The 17,374-nt window shown below is 38.2% G+C and overlaps 1 protein-coding gene across 6 annotated transcripts in view; it reads left to right on the top strand.

Moving 5' to 3' along the window:
* The first annotated feature begins 5,733 nt into the window (after positions 1-5,733).
* LOC149146555 (protein TRANSPARENT TESTA 9-like) overlaps positions 5,734-17,374 on the top strand; it is a 216,899-nt gene continuing 205,258 nt past the window's right edge. For 2 of the 6 annotated variants that reach the window (XM_089449878.1, XM_089449875.1), the window contains exon 1: positions 5,747-6,300. In XM_089449878.1, the coding sequence (XP_089306004.1) occupies positions 6,248-6,300 (53 nt within the window). In that variant the 5' untranslated portion in view covers positions 5,747-6,247. Of the gene's footprint in view, positions 6,301-17,374 lie in introns of all 6 variants that reach the window. The other 4 variants (XM_089449880.1, XM_089449879.1, XM_089449877.1 and 1 more) reach the window with 4 other exon arrangements.

The raw sequence follows: 17,374 nt of genomic DNA, 5'->3' as shown, positions 1-17,374 counted from the left end.
ACAGAGGATTGAGCAGTCAGATATTGAAGAGCACAAAGAAGGGTTGACAACAATGCAGAAATGCATAGTCAATAGAAGTGCAAAGTTTTTTGTCGACAGAAGCAATAACAGTCGGAGACTTTGATGACAGATGCATCATACTGATTCAGGTTAGATGTTTTTTTTGTTTATGGAGTTGTTGGAGCAACAACACTAGAGAGAAGTGTTGCATGCAAAACATTCCAAAGGTTCATGATCGAGATCGAGTTGAATTCCTTTCTTGTTGAGAGGGAGTGTTGAAAATAACAACAAGAAATGTTAAAAATAGAATCCAAAAATTCCAATTTAATTTGTCCTTGAATTAAATTGTGAATTAAAATTGTAATTCTTTTCTCATAACAACTTGTAATAGTTAACTAAGTTAAGTTGACTTAGTTAACTTAGGAATTTCGAGTTGGAAGTCTATCTGAAGTCATGTAAGTGTGATCCCTAAGTTTTAGGGGTCCAAGATGAGTTTATTTATGAGTTGTAATTAGATAACTCAGTTTACTGAGTTATGGTCAGTTAAATTAGTTCTAACTGTTTGTGGAACTAATAGAGGATTAGCAATCAATTGGTGCATTAGTGCATCCACAAGTGTTACTCCAGTTAACTGAAGATTCCCTCATCAGAAACTCATGCATGTCAGTTCAGAGAAAGACCCAGTTGAGACTAGAGTGCAAGGATAGTGTACTATTAGTTGTATGATTTACTGAGTTGTAAATATCATGCATGCAATCAAAGAAGGACCTAATTTTGGATTGCACAATTATGGATGAGGAATTTCCCTTTAAATACAAGCTAATTCTCTCAGGAATTGTGAAAAGAATTAGAAGCTTGGAGGCTTGGAAATTTGGCTAAGTATTGACCAAAGGAAGTCATCAGGTGGAGGATAGGAAATACTTGTGCAGGTTAAGCTCAAGGTTGAGCAGAGCATATTGTATTCATCCAAATTCTTTGACCAAGGGTGCAAGGAAATAGGGGCTTGGAGAGCTGCAGAATAGGCCTAGAGTTTGGTTTGAGCTAGTTTGTGAGCTGAGAGTTGATTATACTTGTGCATGGATTGTTCTTGTGAGAACAAGCATTATATTCTCATCTTGGATTTCTGATTAATGCAATATAGATAGTAGGGGTTTTCTGTTGTGGCTTTCCCAGGATACATATTATGTTATGTGCCATTGATTATCTCCCTCTTGTCGATTACTGTTTTCATTGTTCTTTACGGGCTTTCGCTGTAAAGAGTAGAGTAGATCCTTGTATCGTGTTTTAGGAAATTGCATAAGCTATGAATCTATAGGAAAATCTACAGGTTAGGCTAGAATAAAAAGGGGAGCAAGTAAAGGGACCAATTGGTAGTAGGGGAGGGCCCGTAGAAGGGGAGAAGAATCAGAGATAAACATGTGAAGTGTAGCCCCTCAGATACATCGGGGAAAGAACAAGGATTGACACCTAATATCTAAATGAACATATAGAGGAAAAATAAGGAAGTAAAAACTATTGCAGAATTGAAAACGAGTTGATGGGAAGGATCATGAAGAAGTCGAACCTGAAAATGAAGGTTCCACATAGAGGAATAACATTCAAGCATGAAGAGAATCTAGAGTAGTGGAGCTGGCTAGCGATAATTAAAGCCTCTGTTTGTCCGTGCTCCATGAAGCAGTGTTGATGGCCCTAAGTTGTGAATCTTGGGTTAATTCGGCCATGGCTAGTGGCTTATAAATTGATCAGGGTACCTTCTACCCACTATGTTGTGGCCTTCTTCCCATTACTCTATATAATTATCATGGCCTTGCTTATATTCTACCATACTTTTAGCACTGTGTTCTTGAATGTGCAAATCGCGCTCTCGGTGTACCTTCCCAACTCCTCACATGCTTCCTTTTTGCGCTAGTGCAGTAGTCACAAACTTACCAATTGTGTATCGTTCCTTGTGATGACGGGGTGGCCATGCAGGTTATCAGGTAGAGGCACCTTGCTCCCCTTCATTACTAAGTGTTAACCTCATCACTATCATTGCCTTGTGTGATGGGTGGGCATCCCCTATGGGGAGACGACGAAGTTTTTTTTTTTGTTGTAAGCAAGTCTGAATCTTTATATTAGCCAAAATATTGTACATAGTTTACATAACAGTTCTGGTTTGAGTCCATATGGGTCTTGTTTCCATACATGAGAGAACTAGGAGGCCCCTGAACTAGAGCATGATTGCAAAAGGACTGAGTTACAAACATTATAATTGTCCAAAAAACAAACTTGGATTGAGCTAAGGAAGATGCCTGGTGGAACTATAAGTCAAAAAATAAAATTTTGTAAGATGAGTTGTCTGAAATTTGTGCATGAGAGCTAGATGAAGGAAAATTAAAAAAATTGCTTACCTTTGAGAGTTGCGGTGTTGCTTGACGCTATGCTAATCTACCCTTGTTGTGCCACCTCCTCTAGAGGCTCCTCAATAATGGGGCAACTGAAACTAAATCTTGAAAGCTACAATTGAGCTTGAGACTCTTGAACTGTAGGAACATGAGCTTGTTCTTGAGGTTGCATTGCAACTTCCATTAGAGCAGAGGGGAAGAGCGAAACATACGAGGTGGAAGGGGAGGCAGTGTTACCATGGGAGATAGAAGATGAAACAAAGAGTGGAACAAGAGGATAAGATATACTAAGAGTGCAAGATAGTTGGTGCAGAGACTTACGAACTCTGCTTACCTATGCACTTTCCGTTGTGACTTTCTGCAGGGCAACATCTTTGTCCCTTTGCTGCATCTAGAGGTGTATGGAAAGAAGGTTCTAGAGAGCCCAATCACCATCATTGGAGTGCTTGTGTTCCTCAGCCGCGAGTGAGATAACATTACGATGGATGCTCAATGTAATATCATGATCAAAGAACAAGGAGTCTTCATCATAACTTGATTCAAATGTATGAAGGAACAAAATGAATAAAAATTTAAACAAAAACACAAAGATACAATGAAACAAAACTTCAAATTATAAATAACAAATGTTGAAAATTGTTTACATGCGGAAAAGAAACAAACTAACTCAGGCGATGGTAGGTTATCTATGAGAAGAGATGTGACGACTACATGCCTTTTGAACCGAGTTACAATGAGGATCTAAGGCCTTTTTATCATAAAGAAACAATGAGAAACCCTAAACATCCAAAAACCTAACCGTATGGGATGAAGCACCGAAAATTTGTGTGCCTCAATGGGGTTAGTTGGAACGTCAACTTCCCAAGACCGTAACTTTGGCATACGATCTCCATTTGGTGCGCACGATAGCCCGTTAGAAAGGTCTATTCGAGGACAACAATTTTCAACCACAAACAACCAACCTTTCACCCTCATTTGCCCGTTTCCTAAAAAAAAATCTGTTTAGGGCTTCAAAATGGATTCAAAAGTTCAGGACCCGAAAAACTACTAAAAATAAAAAGTATGCTAGAAAATAGGAAACTGAAAGGAAACAGTGTTGGGGGTCCAAGTGGAATAGGCGGGTGGCCACCAATATCCACATGTATCATAACCTGCAACATGTGGAGGTCTTCCACGACTGTGTCTGTTGCTGCCCCGCCTAACATGCCCACATTCATGCACCATGTCATAAGACCAGAGGATGACAAAAGGAGCATAACTGCAAAGGGAGTAATGGTGGTTCTCTAGGAGATGGATATAAGGCTGCGCATGAAGGAGTGGGAAATCCTGAAAATTTGCCATCATCTTGGGAGTGGGAAACGAATTAAATGAGGCATAAGAGCTCTATACTTGAGGATCACACTAGAGATATGAAACATTATATAAGAATACATAGGGATCGATGGGAATGCTCGCCAAAAGGGAAGAATTATGGCATGCTGGCACCACTTGTGGTGCAGATTGCTGATAGCATTAAGTGCGATCAAGACAACTGTATTTAAACACCCACATATGGGAAGTCGAGTAGGAATTATTAATTTAATTCATGCTTGTAAATTAAACTCTACAATCCCATCGTGACTTTATACACACACATACAATTTAACTCAATCATGCATTGAACGATAACTTGGTTAGGGGATCAAAGTTTGGTGTTGACCTTAACTCACCATCATTAAAATTCCTCATTACTCTATTATCAAAAATTATAATTAATGTGTACATTGTTCACTATCCTCAATAGTCATATGTGTGTGTGTGTGTGTGTGTGTTAAGATGTAGAGAGAGAGAGAGAGAGAAAACTACATTAATACATAGATAACTAGTTCAAAAACAGAGGTGTAGATTATTGTGGTTCAAAAATAGAGGTGTAGATTATTCGTATCTTTTGGTTAATCTTGTGACATAAAAAGAAAACAACAGAAACAATATGTAGCAGGACCATTAGTTTATTATAGGCTAAATCCAATATTAAATTGTTGTGCTTTTCATTTAGGCACCTAGATCATTGACAATAGTTGCTATAGAAAGTTGACAGTCAGTCTTTGATATTACACAACTAAAAATGTATTTGCTTATAATATGAATGAAATGAATGGTGTTTTTATTCTTGAGAGTATGATTTCTTTAAAAAAGAAAACTCTAGTATATTGATATTATGGAGTTTCTATACTTGAGAAGATTTAAATTTCTTTTTGTTTTTAAGATAGATGGTTAAAAAGATGACATGAATATATATATATATATATATATATATTAACAAACAAAACTCTTTATTTATGTATATTAAGTTTAATTATTCATGATTTATATTTTAATTTCTTTAGTCTTGTTATTATGGTGTAATAGATGCGTGGTGGTTAGGTCCCCACAAGATTCACGCTCCACTTTGGAGCGTGACTATGTATGCTTATTAGAGTTTTGGTAGTTAGGTCCTCACAAGTCTCACGGTCCATTTTCGGGCGTGGCTATGTATGCTTATTAGAGTTTCTTCATGCTCAAAATGATCGATGAATATTTTTATATAATCTTTTATTTTTTCAATATTTATGTTAATGCAAATTTGAAAATAAAATAAAATTGTATGATTGTAAAAAATTACAAAATAGATATATTATATTATTACAATATATTATACATATCAAATAAATTATTGTATTGATTCGACAATTAATTAATCATTGTATTAATTAGAAAGACGTTGTCTATTGTGGCCACAAATTTTCGGGACTTGATAGGTCTTGCTAGAATTCGGTGAGAATTTAAAAAAAAATTTGATTGCTGGAGTGTTTGAATAACTTTTTTTATTGTGGAAAACATCATCAAGAACCTCTCAAGCATCCAAAATCCTGAAATTTGACAATTATAATCAGAATTTCCAAAAAATTCAATTAGATTTTATCAAAATCTTACCAATATTTCCAAATTATTGCCTCAAGTTTCCAAAATTTATACTAATCTAATTAAAAACACCAATCTCATATTATTACCCAAAACTACCAGACTTTTGGAAATTATAGCTTCTTTACACTAATCTAATTAAAAACACCAATCTCGTATTATTACCGAAAACTACCAAACTTGAAAAAAAAACCATAAATATACAATTCCACGTATTTCCATTATAATAATAAAAAAACAATGAAAAATATTACATCAGCCCCCGTCGCTCCGTAGGAAAAGGAAACACATAGAAATATCACCCAAGAAATAACACCACGGCACGTTTTTATTTCTCGCTGTATGTAAGTGCAAATAAAGAGAGATAGACACATCTCCACCGCTCATACGCTTGACATAGCGATTAGCCTCTCTTACATAAATCTGCATCAATAGATTAATTATCATCATTTTTTATATTTCAATATTTTATATGCACATCAACATCTCGACTCAGGCTGAAAAGACACTTGGTAATAATAGGACGGATGATATACTTGAATCACAGGCGATCCACGGGTCCAGCCCACACAACAACATCATTCTTCTTCGAGCAACAGAAGATCAACCCAAATTAAAAGGTTTTCAGTTGAATTTGGGCCAAAATACGAGGTACTTGGTTAAATTCCGGCCAAAATAAGATAACTTTTAGAGGAGTTATGGTGGTCTTACAGATAGGCGAAGGTGGGATACGGCCAGTCACAGAGCAACCCACATGACCCCGCGCTTCTTCTGCAGGACCCCGGAATTGATCCCTAGATCGCCTTCTCAGGGGCGCTTAGCACCACGGTCATGTGAGAGTTCTAATCCCGGGGGGCTTGATGAATTCTCCTTTTCCGCCGTTCTTAGCTGGTACCGCAGGGAATTCGCATTTCTGAGCAACCATGTGGTTCTCCTTCTGGCGATCGAAAAATCGCTTCTCCGTGGACGAGCTCAAGTATGCTTCAGTTTTATTTATTTATTACGCGTTTATTTGAATAATTTGGCCCTAAAGCATTGATTTTTTTGGAAAAATTCTGATTCACTGCGATGAGTTTTGATTAAAATTCCCTTAAAGTTAAATCCATTCATTACACATCCAATTGTTTAATTTGTTGAGTCATTGGATATTTTGTTTACTCTGAATGAAATGCATTAAGAGTTTTGAAAAAATGGGGGTTGCAGATCCGGTGCATTGTTTTTAGCTTCCATTTTCAGCCGTTTGTCATGTCTAATTTATCCATGGGATGCCCAATTACTGGTTCCTAAAGAAAATTCCGGATTCTTGTATGAATAAAGCTAGCAATTGGAAGTCTCACAAGTTTCGCAGAGTCTGATAAGCGATCTTGATGCCCCATTATTGTTTTAACTTCTAAATTTCTACATTTTTGGAACATCATTAAGGATATCAGTATTGTTGAAACAACAAAATAGTTGATTAGTTGTACTAACATGTTGTGAATATAATGTTTCAATGTTTTGAAAAAGGCAACAGACATTTACTTACTGTTTATTATGCTGTGCCACTTAAGCTTGCATAAGATTTGTCACAATAATCTATATGTCCAGAGCTGATTGAACTTCCATGAGTGGTTGAAATAACTTGTATTCCCCCCTTAGGCTACAATAGAAGGGTAGATTTAGCTGGACTTCGATGTTCCCAAAGTGAGGACATAGTTTCCCGTGTTTATGCAATTTGTGCATTCTCATCTTTTGAAAATTGATCTCAATAGCATGATGGGTAACTTTCTTCACGAGGAGTTTATGTTGGGTACTTTTATTTACCACATAGATGCGCTAATACAAGTGCCAGTCGTCACTTTTTTACCGAAGATGTCCACAGAGACCTTGGATTCTTTTTCCGATGGATCTGGTGATTTCATGCCTTTGTGGTTACCAGAAGTTAGAACACATAGTGGCTGTCCAATTTGAACCCCTTACCCTCTATTATCTATTAAATGAGTGTTGATAATATCGGCGATATTCGAAAATATCACGATATTTTCGGCAAAACGATATATCGCCGAGAAAATATCAGCAAATATCGCGATATTTTGACAATATCGGCAAAATACTGCCATATTTTGAAAATATTGGCTATGTTTAAAAAATTGTAAAAATTGATTTTTTATGCTTGCTGATATTTGCCGATATTTTTGCCGATATTGCCGATAAGATGTTTTCTGGACCCTCGCTGATATTTTGCCGATACCGATATTATCAACACTGATTAAATCACTTGGTCCGTAACAAATGAACAACTAGCAAGAATCTAGCATTTAGGTTGTACCTAATTTCTAGGGTTAGTGCCATAGCCGGGAGCTTTCCTCTGCAAGTATGAGACAACGAGCAAACTATCTAACATTTCAAGTTAGTAACCACTTTTTCAGGTTAGTGGCATGTTTGGGAGCTTTGAAATGAAGTATATGAATGTAGTGCCCTACCTTTTACGCACCAAAGATATCACGCGAGTCAAACTCCCTATTTGACCAAGGTTGACTAGATCCCATTGATTTGTATGTGACCATTTTTGATTATGAACAATGAAGTATGACTTGTTGTATGTGAATTATTTATGATGTAATAAATGAAACGCCGACCTATGTATTATTTAGAAAATGTTCTCGAGTGCTAATATGCAGGCCCATATATTGATTCTAAGGGTTCCCAAAGCGATCGATAATTTAAATTATGTTGTTAATGCATTTATACTGGTGATTTAAATGAATGATAGGAACATTTAATTGCTTTGCCTGCATGTGTAGACATGTATAAGTGTACTTGTTGAAGCCAATACAGGGAGGGTTTAAGTGTATTGCGGTCCTGAAGGTTGTTGAGTTCTCGGGCAAATTTTTGTACAGAGGAAGCACGTGCCAATGCATGGTAAAGGAATGGTGTTGATGTCTAAGTGGCATCTAGAGGTTCATAGTGGTTGGTCATATGAAATATTCCCATCTAGTCACGGGAAATCCATTTTAATTGGTTTGTTTAATGATTGGCCATTTAAAGGTATTGGGTAAAATATAGCAGAGAGAGTTCAAGGTAGTTTCAAGCCAAAGGTTGGCAATGATGACCAAGTGGTTGAGATCTTTGTAACCACTAGTTGCATGACCTGTTCCAAACAATGTTATCAAACCCAGATTGATTCCTGCAAAACTGACCGGTTTGACTGGTTTTGGGGCCATATTGGTCTAGTTGAAGGATTCAAATCGGAAATGGCCGGTTTTGTATTGAACTGGCTAGTTTTGACCTAAAATTGATTCTAAGCGTTCCCAAAGCGATCAATAAATTAAATTATGTTGTTCATAAGCATAGTTTTTAAAACCGGCCTAGCTAACTGGTTACTGGTCTAACTGGCCAGTGAGCAGGGCCACCGACTGAAAAACCCGGTTAAGGAGGCGTTGTGGTGAGAATTTGGCCCTAACCGGTCCTAACCGGCCGGTTACCTGCCATGCCCACCGAGGACCCACAGTGCGGCTTTTCCAAGGTAGTTTAGGGGTTTTGGAGGGAAATTAAGGGTGCTTTCCCTCCAAAAACACCCTCTCCAAGCCTTTAAGAGGCCCCTCTCCCTCTCATTTGTCTCACACATCTGATTTGGAGTGTTTATGAGTGTTTGTGAGTTTGCTTGGGAGCTTGGAGAGTGTTGAGTTTTTGCTGGAGTAGTCATCTTGGAGTTGGAGTTGGAGCTATTTTGGAGATAGTTTGTAGCTGTCAGTGGAGTTGGCATCTTCAAGAGGAGGCTAAGGAAGCTAGTTTGCATTTCCAGGTCGACAAACTCGTGCTTCGATTAGGTCCACTTCTATTGTTATTGGTGGCATTGCTACTGAGGTTGCAGATTAGGCTGAGGCATCCTCAGACTTTGAACCAGATGATGTCTATGTAGCTCCTGATGATGATCTTGTGGCTAGTAGTGGTGATGAACTTGATGATTGATCATGTGTACACTGTAGACTTGTAGTAGGCCAATGGCCTCATAGCTTGCAACATTGTTTTTCAAATTTATAAACCATTTAGAGCCTCATTGCTTATGTATTTTGCTATTTTGTTGATGATATGTATTGCACTCAGTGCCATTTTGATATATTCACCTTTACATAGTATATAAATGAGCAAACTTTGCATATTTTGTCTCTATTGGCTTGGAATCATGGTTTTAAATCTTAAAAATAGTTTTGTTTCATTAAAAATTAATTATTTAATGTATTTTTCTAAAACTGGTTCGTTTAGACCAAACCAGTCCCGGTTAGACCGGTTTCGGTCGGTAAATCGGTTCATTAGGTGGACCAGTCCGGTCACCGGTTCCGGTTTTAAAAACATTGTTCATAAGTTTATACTGGTAATTTAAATGAAGGACAAGAACGTTTAATTGCTTTGCCTGCATGTGTAGACATGGATAGGTGTACTTGTTGATGCCAATATAGAGTTTAGGTGTATTATAGTCTTGAAGGTTGTTGAGTTCTCAGGGAAACAATTGTACAGAGGGAGCAAGTAGCTGTGCTCGATAAAGGAATGGTCTTGATGTCTAAGTGGCATATAGAGGTTCATAATGACTAGTAATATGACATATTTAGATCTAGTACTGGGAAATTTGTTTTAATTGGTCTATTTATTAATGGGCTGTTTAAGGGTGTTGGGTAAAATATTGCAGAGAGAGTTCAATGATATGAATGTGAAAATTCCTTGAATGCAATAATTGGAATATTATCTTCCAACTGTTAGTAGTTTATTTTTCTTCTGAATTATTATTTGGCAAATAACAATAAATTCACAATTGCATTATTCACAATAAAAACACTACGGAATATAAAATACAGAACTGAAAAATATGCACACACGCATAAAAATTGACACAGTTATTTTTGGACAAAAGTCTTTGGTAAAACCCTGAAGGGAAAACCAGTGCAACAAAAGAGGCTTTTATTATTATCTTTAGCAAATTCAAGAGTACAATGATCTGCTTGCCAATCTGGCAAGGCTCTGACAATCTCTACTGGCAAAATAATCTGGAAGGCACCCTTGTCTACCTCTGCAATCAACTTGGCCTCTCCTAGCCACTCACACCTCCTCTTGGAATTCTCACTTTCTTCTGGAATGTGCAGATCTGGCTGAGGAGAAATTTGTATAGCCCCAAAATCATCTCCAGGAAAGTTGTCCTGCCTCCTTGTGCCTCTGAAACCCACCTACTCTACCTTTCGGACACTGATCTGACCACTGACAACTGAAATGTGGCTCCTCCGGCAACTCGCACAACTGTGTTCGGCCTCCTCTGTAGAAGAATTCAACCTCCTCTTTCCAATCTCCGGACACTAGAAAGTACTAAGGAAAATGCCTCTGGACTCCTGCTCTCAAATCTTTGCTTAACCCTTGCTCTAATGCTTTCCCTAGCTTCAACTGCGCCCTTGTTGAATACCTGCAACTGGGTAGTCGAACTACTCAACTCATATATCGTGTCTTCTCTAATCCCTTCAACCTGCTCTTATAATCTCTCGTTGGAGTCTCAATGGCCATGATTACATTTCCACTAATGGCTAAGATCAATTTGACTTCATCAATAGAAGCCTCTAGAGCAAAATCAAACTTTCTTAATTAATTCCCTTTAATTAACCACTTTTCCTAAGTTAGACTTAGGAAATATTTTAATTATGGCTAATTAATTTAATTAAGGTGTCTTTAAATCATTACTCCCAAAATTTTTATGGGTTTTGGAGTTCTCGTGTTCCTTAGCCTCATAGACACAATACGAGACTAAAACACCTGTCTACTGCTACCGTACCCAGAAAACTAACCCTCCCTCTTAGCAAGGAAGGTGTTCTACACTATACCCATCTGTTCTCTAAAGTAAACGAACTTTGCCCTCCCAAGGGCCTTCGTGAGTATATCAACTACCTGCTGGTCCGTGGGAACATGCTGTAGTCGAACTAATCCACATTGCTGGTGTCTGACATCAATGATACCTCCCTTCACATCTTCAAGCTGAACTGACTCCTTGTCACTGGAAATCTCTGTGAACAAAACAATTTGGCAGTCACTGTCCACCATGCTACTGTGCATACTCTGATCTCACATTGCTGATACCTTTGTGCTGAAGTCATCACTGCACCTGTGTGTAATGATCTCTCAGAACCTGAAGATCCAAGCTTCCATAGGGATGTTCCCTTTGAAGCTAGAATCCCTCTGAGTCTCAAACTCTCATTGATCCACTGAGTCATTGCAACTAGCTTTGCACCTGTCACTCGAGTATTTGACTGTGCCTAACTAGCTTTTCATTGCCTCTCGAGAATTTGACTGCGCTTTGCTGACGCTTCGATCATCCAGCTACTATAACTCGTCGGGCTCTTGTAACATAGCTAATGATCCATATGAAAACTCAAAACAACTAGATCTGATCTTAACCCTCCTTGGCTAGACCTAGACCTCCTATTGCTTCTCCCTCGAACCTTGCCCGATCTAGCATACTGGAATACCATACTCCTGATCCATCTAAGAATAATGCTGCAAACCTATAGAACTCATCCTCCAATCTGGTGGACAAGTCATCAATCTCTGTCAAAGCTGCTGTCTGCTTCCCCTTCTTATACTTCTTCCTCTTCGGACACTGGTTGATGTAGTGACCAAGTTCACCACATCAGAAGCACTTGACCTTGGATATGTTCTTCTTCTTCTTCTCTCCTTTAGAGTTTTGTCCCTGGTTGGGACCCTTCTTTGCTTTTCCTTTCCCTACAAGAGTGATGTTTTCTTCATCCTTCTCTACCTTCGGTCCCTTGCCGCTACTACTAGTAATACCATCAACGAGACTGAGCCTCAACTCCTCCTAAGAAGTCACTCCACAGGTGCTCCCAATATGGTAGCTTATCTCGTCTAGTAATCACTTGAACGAAGGTTCGCCATTCCTTGGTAAGCCCATTTAGAGTTGTACACACTATTTGTCTTTTGCTGACTTCTCTCCAACTACTACAAGTTCATCTCTAACACCCTGAACTCTGGTGAGATAGGATGTTACATTCTCGTCCTTCTGCATTTTGATTGTCCTCAACTTCTCTTTGAGAATCATCTTCTGACTCTCAAAAGGATCCCGGTACAACTTGCTGATGGCATTCTACATTTCCTTTGCTGTTGTCTTTTCTACAATATCCGAGACAATATAATCTCATACTCTGTCGAGGACCATCCTCTTAGCCTTGGCCATGTCCTTCCTGTAATCATTTAATAGGATAGGATCTACTGGTACAACGACAACTTCTGTCACGAACTCCTTCAAACCGTGCTCATCCAATAGGAATAACATCCTGGCCTTCCAGATGCAAAAGTTGGAGGCTCCATCCACCTCCCTTGATCTCTGAGTCTTGCAGTGGCCAGCTCCTCTGAAAAAATTGCAAAACTCAATAAACTAGAGAATTACTGATCGGGGAAATCTCCTTCTCCTTTTGGCAAACTAACCCGACCTTCTCCTTGCACTCACACTACTCTCTGGACTGTGTACATCTGCTTTGGGCTACTCGCACTTGCCTTCGGAATCTTTTCCCGGAACTCGCACTGCCTGTTACTCCTCTGGGCAACTCGCGGAACCTTTTCTGGGTTTTGGAGATCTCGTGTTCCTTAGCCTCTTAGGCACAGATTCCGGAACTTGCATTGCCTGTTACTCCGTTGGGCAACTCACTTAACCTTTTATGGGTTTTGGAGACCTCGTGTTCCTTAGCCTCTTAGACACAATCTAAGACTAGAACACCTATTCTTTGCTACCATATCCAAAAAACTAACAATGAACATACATATATAAAATAATATAATTAAATAATAATTAACAAATAATAATTAGTACAATGAAAGGACATGTCTCAATGGACATGACTATTCATGAATGGGCATCTTGCCTAGGTATATATACGGGGTCTTCATTGTATCACATCATATCAATTGTACTGAAACAGTATATATATTGTTGAAATTTGATGACTAAAGTTTCATGCAATCCCAATCCGGTTTTAATTTCACCTTATCACTACCATTCAGTTAGATTCCCTTGCCCATAAACATACATTCAACATATAGAATTATGGAAATGAAAATTTCAGATTAAAACACATGGGACTGTCAACGCATGCTGAAAATAAATATGGACATAAACAGACCAGCAACACACATAAAAATACACATAGATTTTTGGTCAACTTAGACTCAGGGAAAACCCCTTCAATCTTCTCCGGGGAAAACTTGTTAGAGAGCTCTTCAAATTTATTTATCTTTCAAGTTCAGGAAAAATACATTTGCAGACAAATCAAAACAACAAAATACAACTTATCTCTTCAGCCCAAAACTCCTTGAAAACTGTGCCCACTTTGTCTCGATTTCCATGTCCACTTGAAGCTAAAAATATGTACTGTACGGATATGAACTGTACTGTACGGATTTTTCATTTTTTTCAAAAACTTTTCTCAAATGATGTGCATCTAATAGCGTTAAATGTTGTTCGTATTGTATCTTCTACTGTCTTCTATGCCTTGATTTCCGTGCCCATCTTTGCCCAGAAATCACTCCTTCAGCTTGCTGCAACAAATTTCTCCTTCAGAACTTTTCTCCAACTCTCAGCGTCCTTTCTCCAATCTGCTCTCATGAAGAATGAATGCAGTCTCTCTTTTCTTTTCCCCCTTTTGTTTTCCTAAATGATTTTTGGGCAACCCTAAGATCTAATGGCTCAGATTCATTTAGATCAAGGGATGAGAATAAATGTGCATTTAATTCTTACTTTCTATTTTTTAACTCACCCATTAAATAAAGTACCCACATTGTACTTTATGTCTAAAGTCACTTTTCACTTTATAATTTAACATTGACTTTACCACTTATACAGTGACTTTCACTTTATAAAGTCACACTCGGGGAAAAATTTATTTTGGACACTTTTCCCTAGGTAGAGACTAACCCAGAGGAAACCACTTGTCCAAGGTACATTAAAAATCAACATATATTATTGTTTATCCTTATGGATATTTTCATATTCTTGATATTTGGAAAATTTTGTGTGTGAGCGAACTTTGTTCATCTCATTTGGTATCAAAGCCAAGTCTGATCTAGGCTCTTGGCTGCTAGACCTTTGGTCAAAATTTTGTTGCCCTTAGCAACATAACTACATTTCATTGGCCACTCAATTATTTAGACTTATCTAAACTCAAGGTCTTTGACCCAAAACTAGGTCCTCATTTGGTATCACATCATATCAATTGTACTCAAACAGTTATATATATTATTGTTTATCCTTAAAAGTCTGATCCTGGTCTTTGGCCACAAGAAGTTTGAAGTTCGATCTTTAGTCAAAAAAAAAGCTTCATTCCTTGGAAATATAACTTTAGGCTTTTGGTCACAATCACATCTGTTCGGTGTTTTTCTAATTCTGGTCATTGACCACCATTCACCCTTGACCACCTTTGGCCTTGTATAGTCTAGAATTCTGATTGAAAGACAAATCATCATATCACATTTTCTAGTGTCAAATTCTTATATATATTTTATGTATTGTCCACATTGATTTCTTTATATTTCAGTAATTCTTAATATTTTGTGTGTGAGCGAACTTTGTTTGTCATATTCAAGGTAGTTTCAAGAGAAAGGTTGGCAATGATGACCAAGTGGTGTTGAGGGCTTTGTGGCCACTAGTTGCATATTCCAAGCACTGTTGTCAAAACCCGATTGGTTTCCTCAAAACTGACTGGTTTGACCGGTTCTGGGGTCATATTGGTCCAGTTGAAGGATTCAAAGCAGAAATGACCAGTGTTGTATCGAACTGGCTGGTTTCGTACCAGAATTGATCTGTTCAAAACCTGCCATAAAGGCCACAACTGGCCAGTTCCACAGTGAACCATACAGTTGGTGATGGGGACCACTCGAATCAAGTAGCATACTCTTGGATGATATTGATCCTTTATTAGAGTGGGTTGGAGACTTAGCCAGTAGCAGTTGATTGGATGGACTCGGACTTTGTTGTGACTCAAACTCTCACGTAAGGTAAAAGGTCCTAAACCCCAGCAGGAGAGGCAAGGATCAACTATCAGGGAAGCCCCACCTTGGTGGCCTTGCCTCTCACTTTAAAGCTCATAACCTAAGGGAGGGTTTCCTTAAGGGTCAAATTAAGCTAGGTCGTGTAGTAAGAGGAGAGGCTCCTCTAGCTAGGATTGACTAAGACAAGTTGATACCCGCTCTTAAGATGAAGGAAATGCTTATGCAAACATATTGAATTACCAATGAGGATAAACAGGAAAAGAGTTTAACTTAGACCAACAATTGCTTATTCAATGTAATTCTTGTAAAATGAAAAGAATAAATTTTTGCCCAATAAACAATACACGAATGATTAATCAAAGAGAGTCGGAACTAGTGGTACAATGGATCACATAATTGGCTTGCATGTTATTATTTCATTACCATTGTTTATCATCATTATGAAATCAAATTAACAAAATCACCACCATTATGTGAGCAGTGGCCTGGAACAAAGTAGAAAGCATCAAGTGAACAAACACATTACTTTAATGTGTCATGAGCATATATCATGTACCATGGCTAGTGATTAGGTAAAGGGGATCCATCAACATCATATGTAACGAGGTTCTGCCATAAGACCAGCATATCGACTATGATGAACAATATAGAAATGTCACTACAGTTTTGAAGTTACAAAGGTGCTCAGAAATCAATGGTCGTACCAGCTCCTTGGTTTTATTCATTATTTCACATTATAGTAGTAAAACAGTGATATGTCAAATAGAATTCTAAGAGATAAATCCTGTCATTTATGAAAACTCAGAAGTGAGAAGCTACTGCAGAGTTTTAGAGCCAATTTTAAACCATGTCGCTACTGTATTGAAAAGAGCTTCATCGCCATTCAGAAAAAAAAATCCAAGCAAAGCAATTATATCCAACCATTACCCACAGTGACTAAGACATGCTGATCATGTGAATTTTAAATATTTGGAGCAAGTATTTACCATTATTATATGAAGAGCATACATCACAATGCTTTTAGGAACGGGTTTTGCAATGATGTTAAGAGGATCCTTTGGAGCATTAAACTGTGATTGAGTTCTTGTTCTTGAAGCATATTAGGGTACATTCATCACAGTACACTTCCAGCATTTATGAACCCCATTTAGGCATGCTGTTATCAGCAATGATTGCAACAGTGTGTGTATGAATAAGTACACTTAGGCCTATTTAAACCATGAAAACGGAACTTTCAAACAATAAATATGCACCCTTTATCACAGTGATCCTGAGCAGATAGTAATTTTTAGTCGAAACCAGAGATACAATTTAGTCCATGCACCGACATCACATCAATCAACAATGGCTGATTAAGCTAACTTAGATAAGATAAGATAATTTTATTAATGTCCAATGAATGACCATAAATAGGTCAATGGGACTGAAGGATACAACCAGTATGAGTACAATGTGGGAGTGCAAATGCAACTCCTAGAAAATGCCAAAGCTAAATCTAGGAAAAAATGAAGTAAAGAAGGATAGAATAATAATAATAGCACAACCTCATGAACATGTATATAATCGGATCATGTAGAAGGCTAAGTGGATAAGTCCATGGCTGGAGGTCGATGATGTCAAGAGTGCTCGAATTTGGTAGCCGAGGGCAAAGGGGGCGACAATGGCGTTGGCTCAGTATCAGAGTCCTCTGGATCCAATGAGGAGTTTGGCTGCATGATCCTGGGGGGATGTAGAAGTGAGGGATACTCCCAACATCTGAGGCCAAAGGAAAGAAGCTTTGGATAAGTCTCTGGTTCCTCCGCTAGGGTTGGGGAGGAACTCGTCATGTTGGGAGGGGGGACTGTTCGGAAACTGTCTGGTACTAAACCCTTTGATGCTCTGGGTGTGAGTGAATTGATGTGCTATTTGGCATCTCCGCAATAGTCTTGAGGGTACCGGTTAGCCTCTCAAAGGGGGACGTTGAGGGAAGACTCTAGGTCTCACTGCTCTACTATTTGAAATACCTTAGAACTTAGCTCATCGCTTGTTGCTCCAATCAG

The sequence above is a fragment of the Pinus tabuliformis genome, chromosome X, assembly GCF_031772625.1.
Source record: "Pinus tabuliformis cultivar Carrire ecotype Pingquan chromosome X, CPIR1, whole genome shotgun sequence".
Lineage (NCBI taxonomy): Eukaryota > Viridiplantae > Streptophyta > Pinopsida > Pinales > Pinaceae > Pinus > Pinus tabuliformis.
This window is presented reverse-complemented; position numbering and strand designations above follow the sequence as displayed.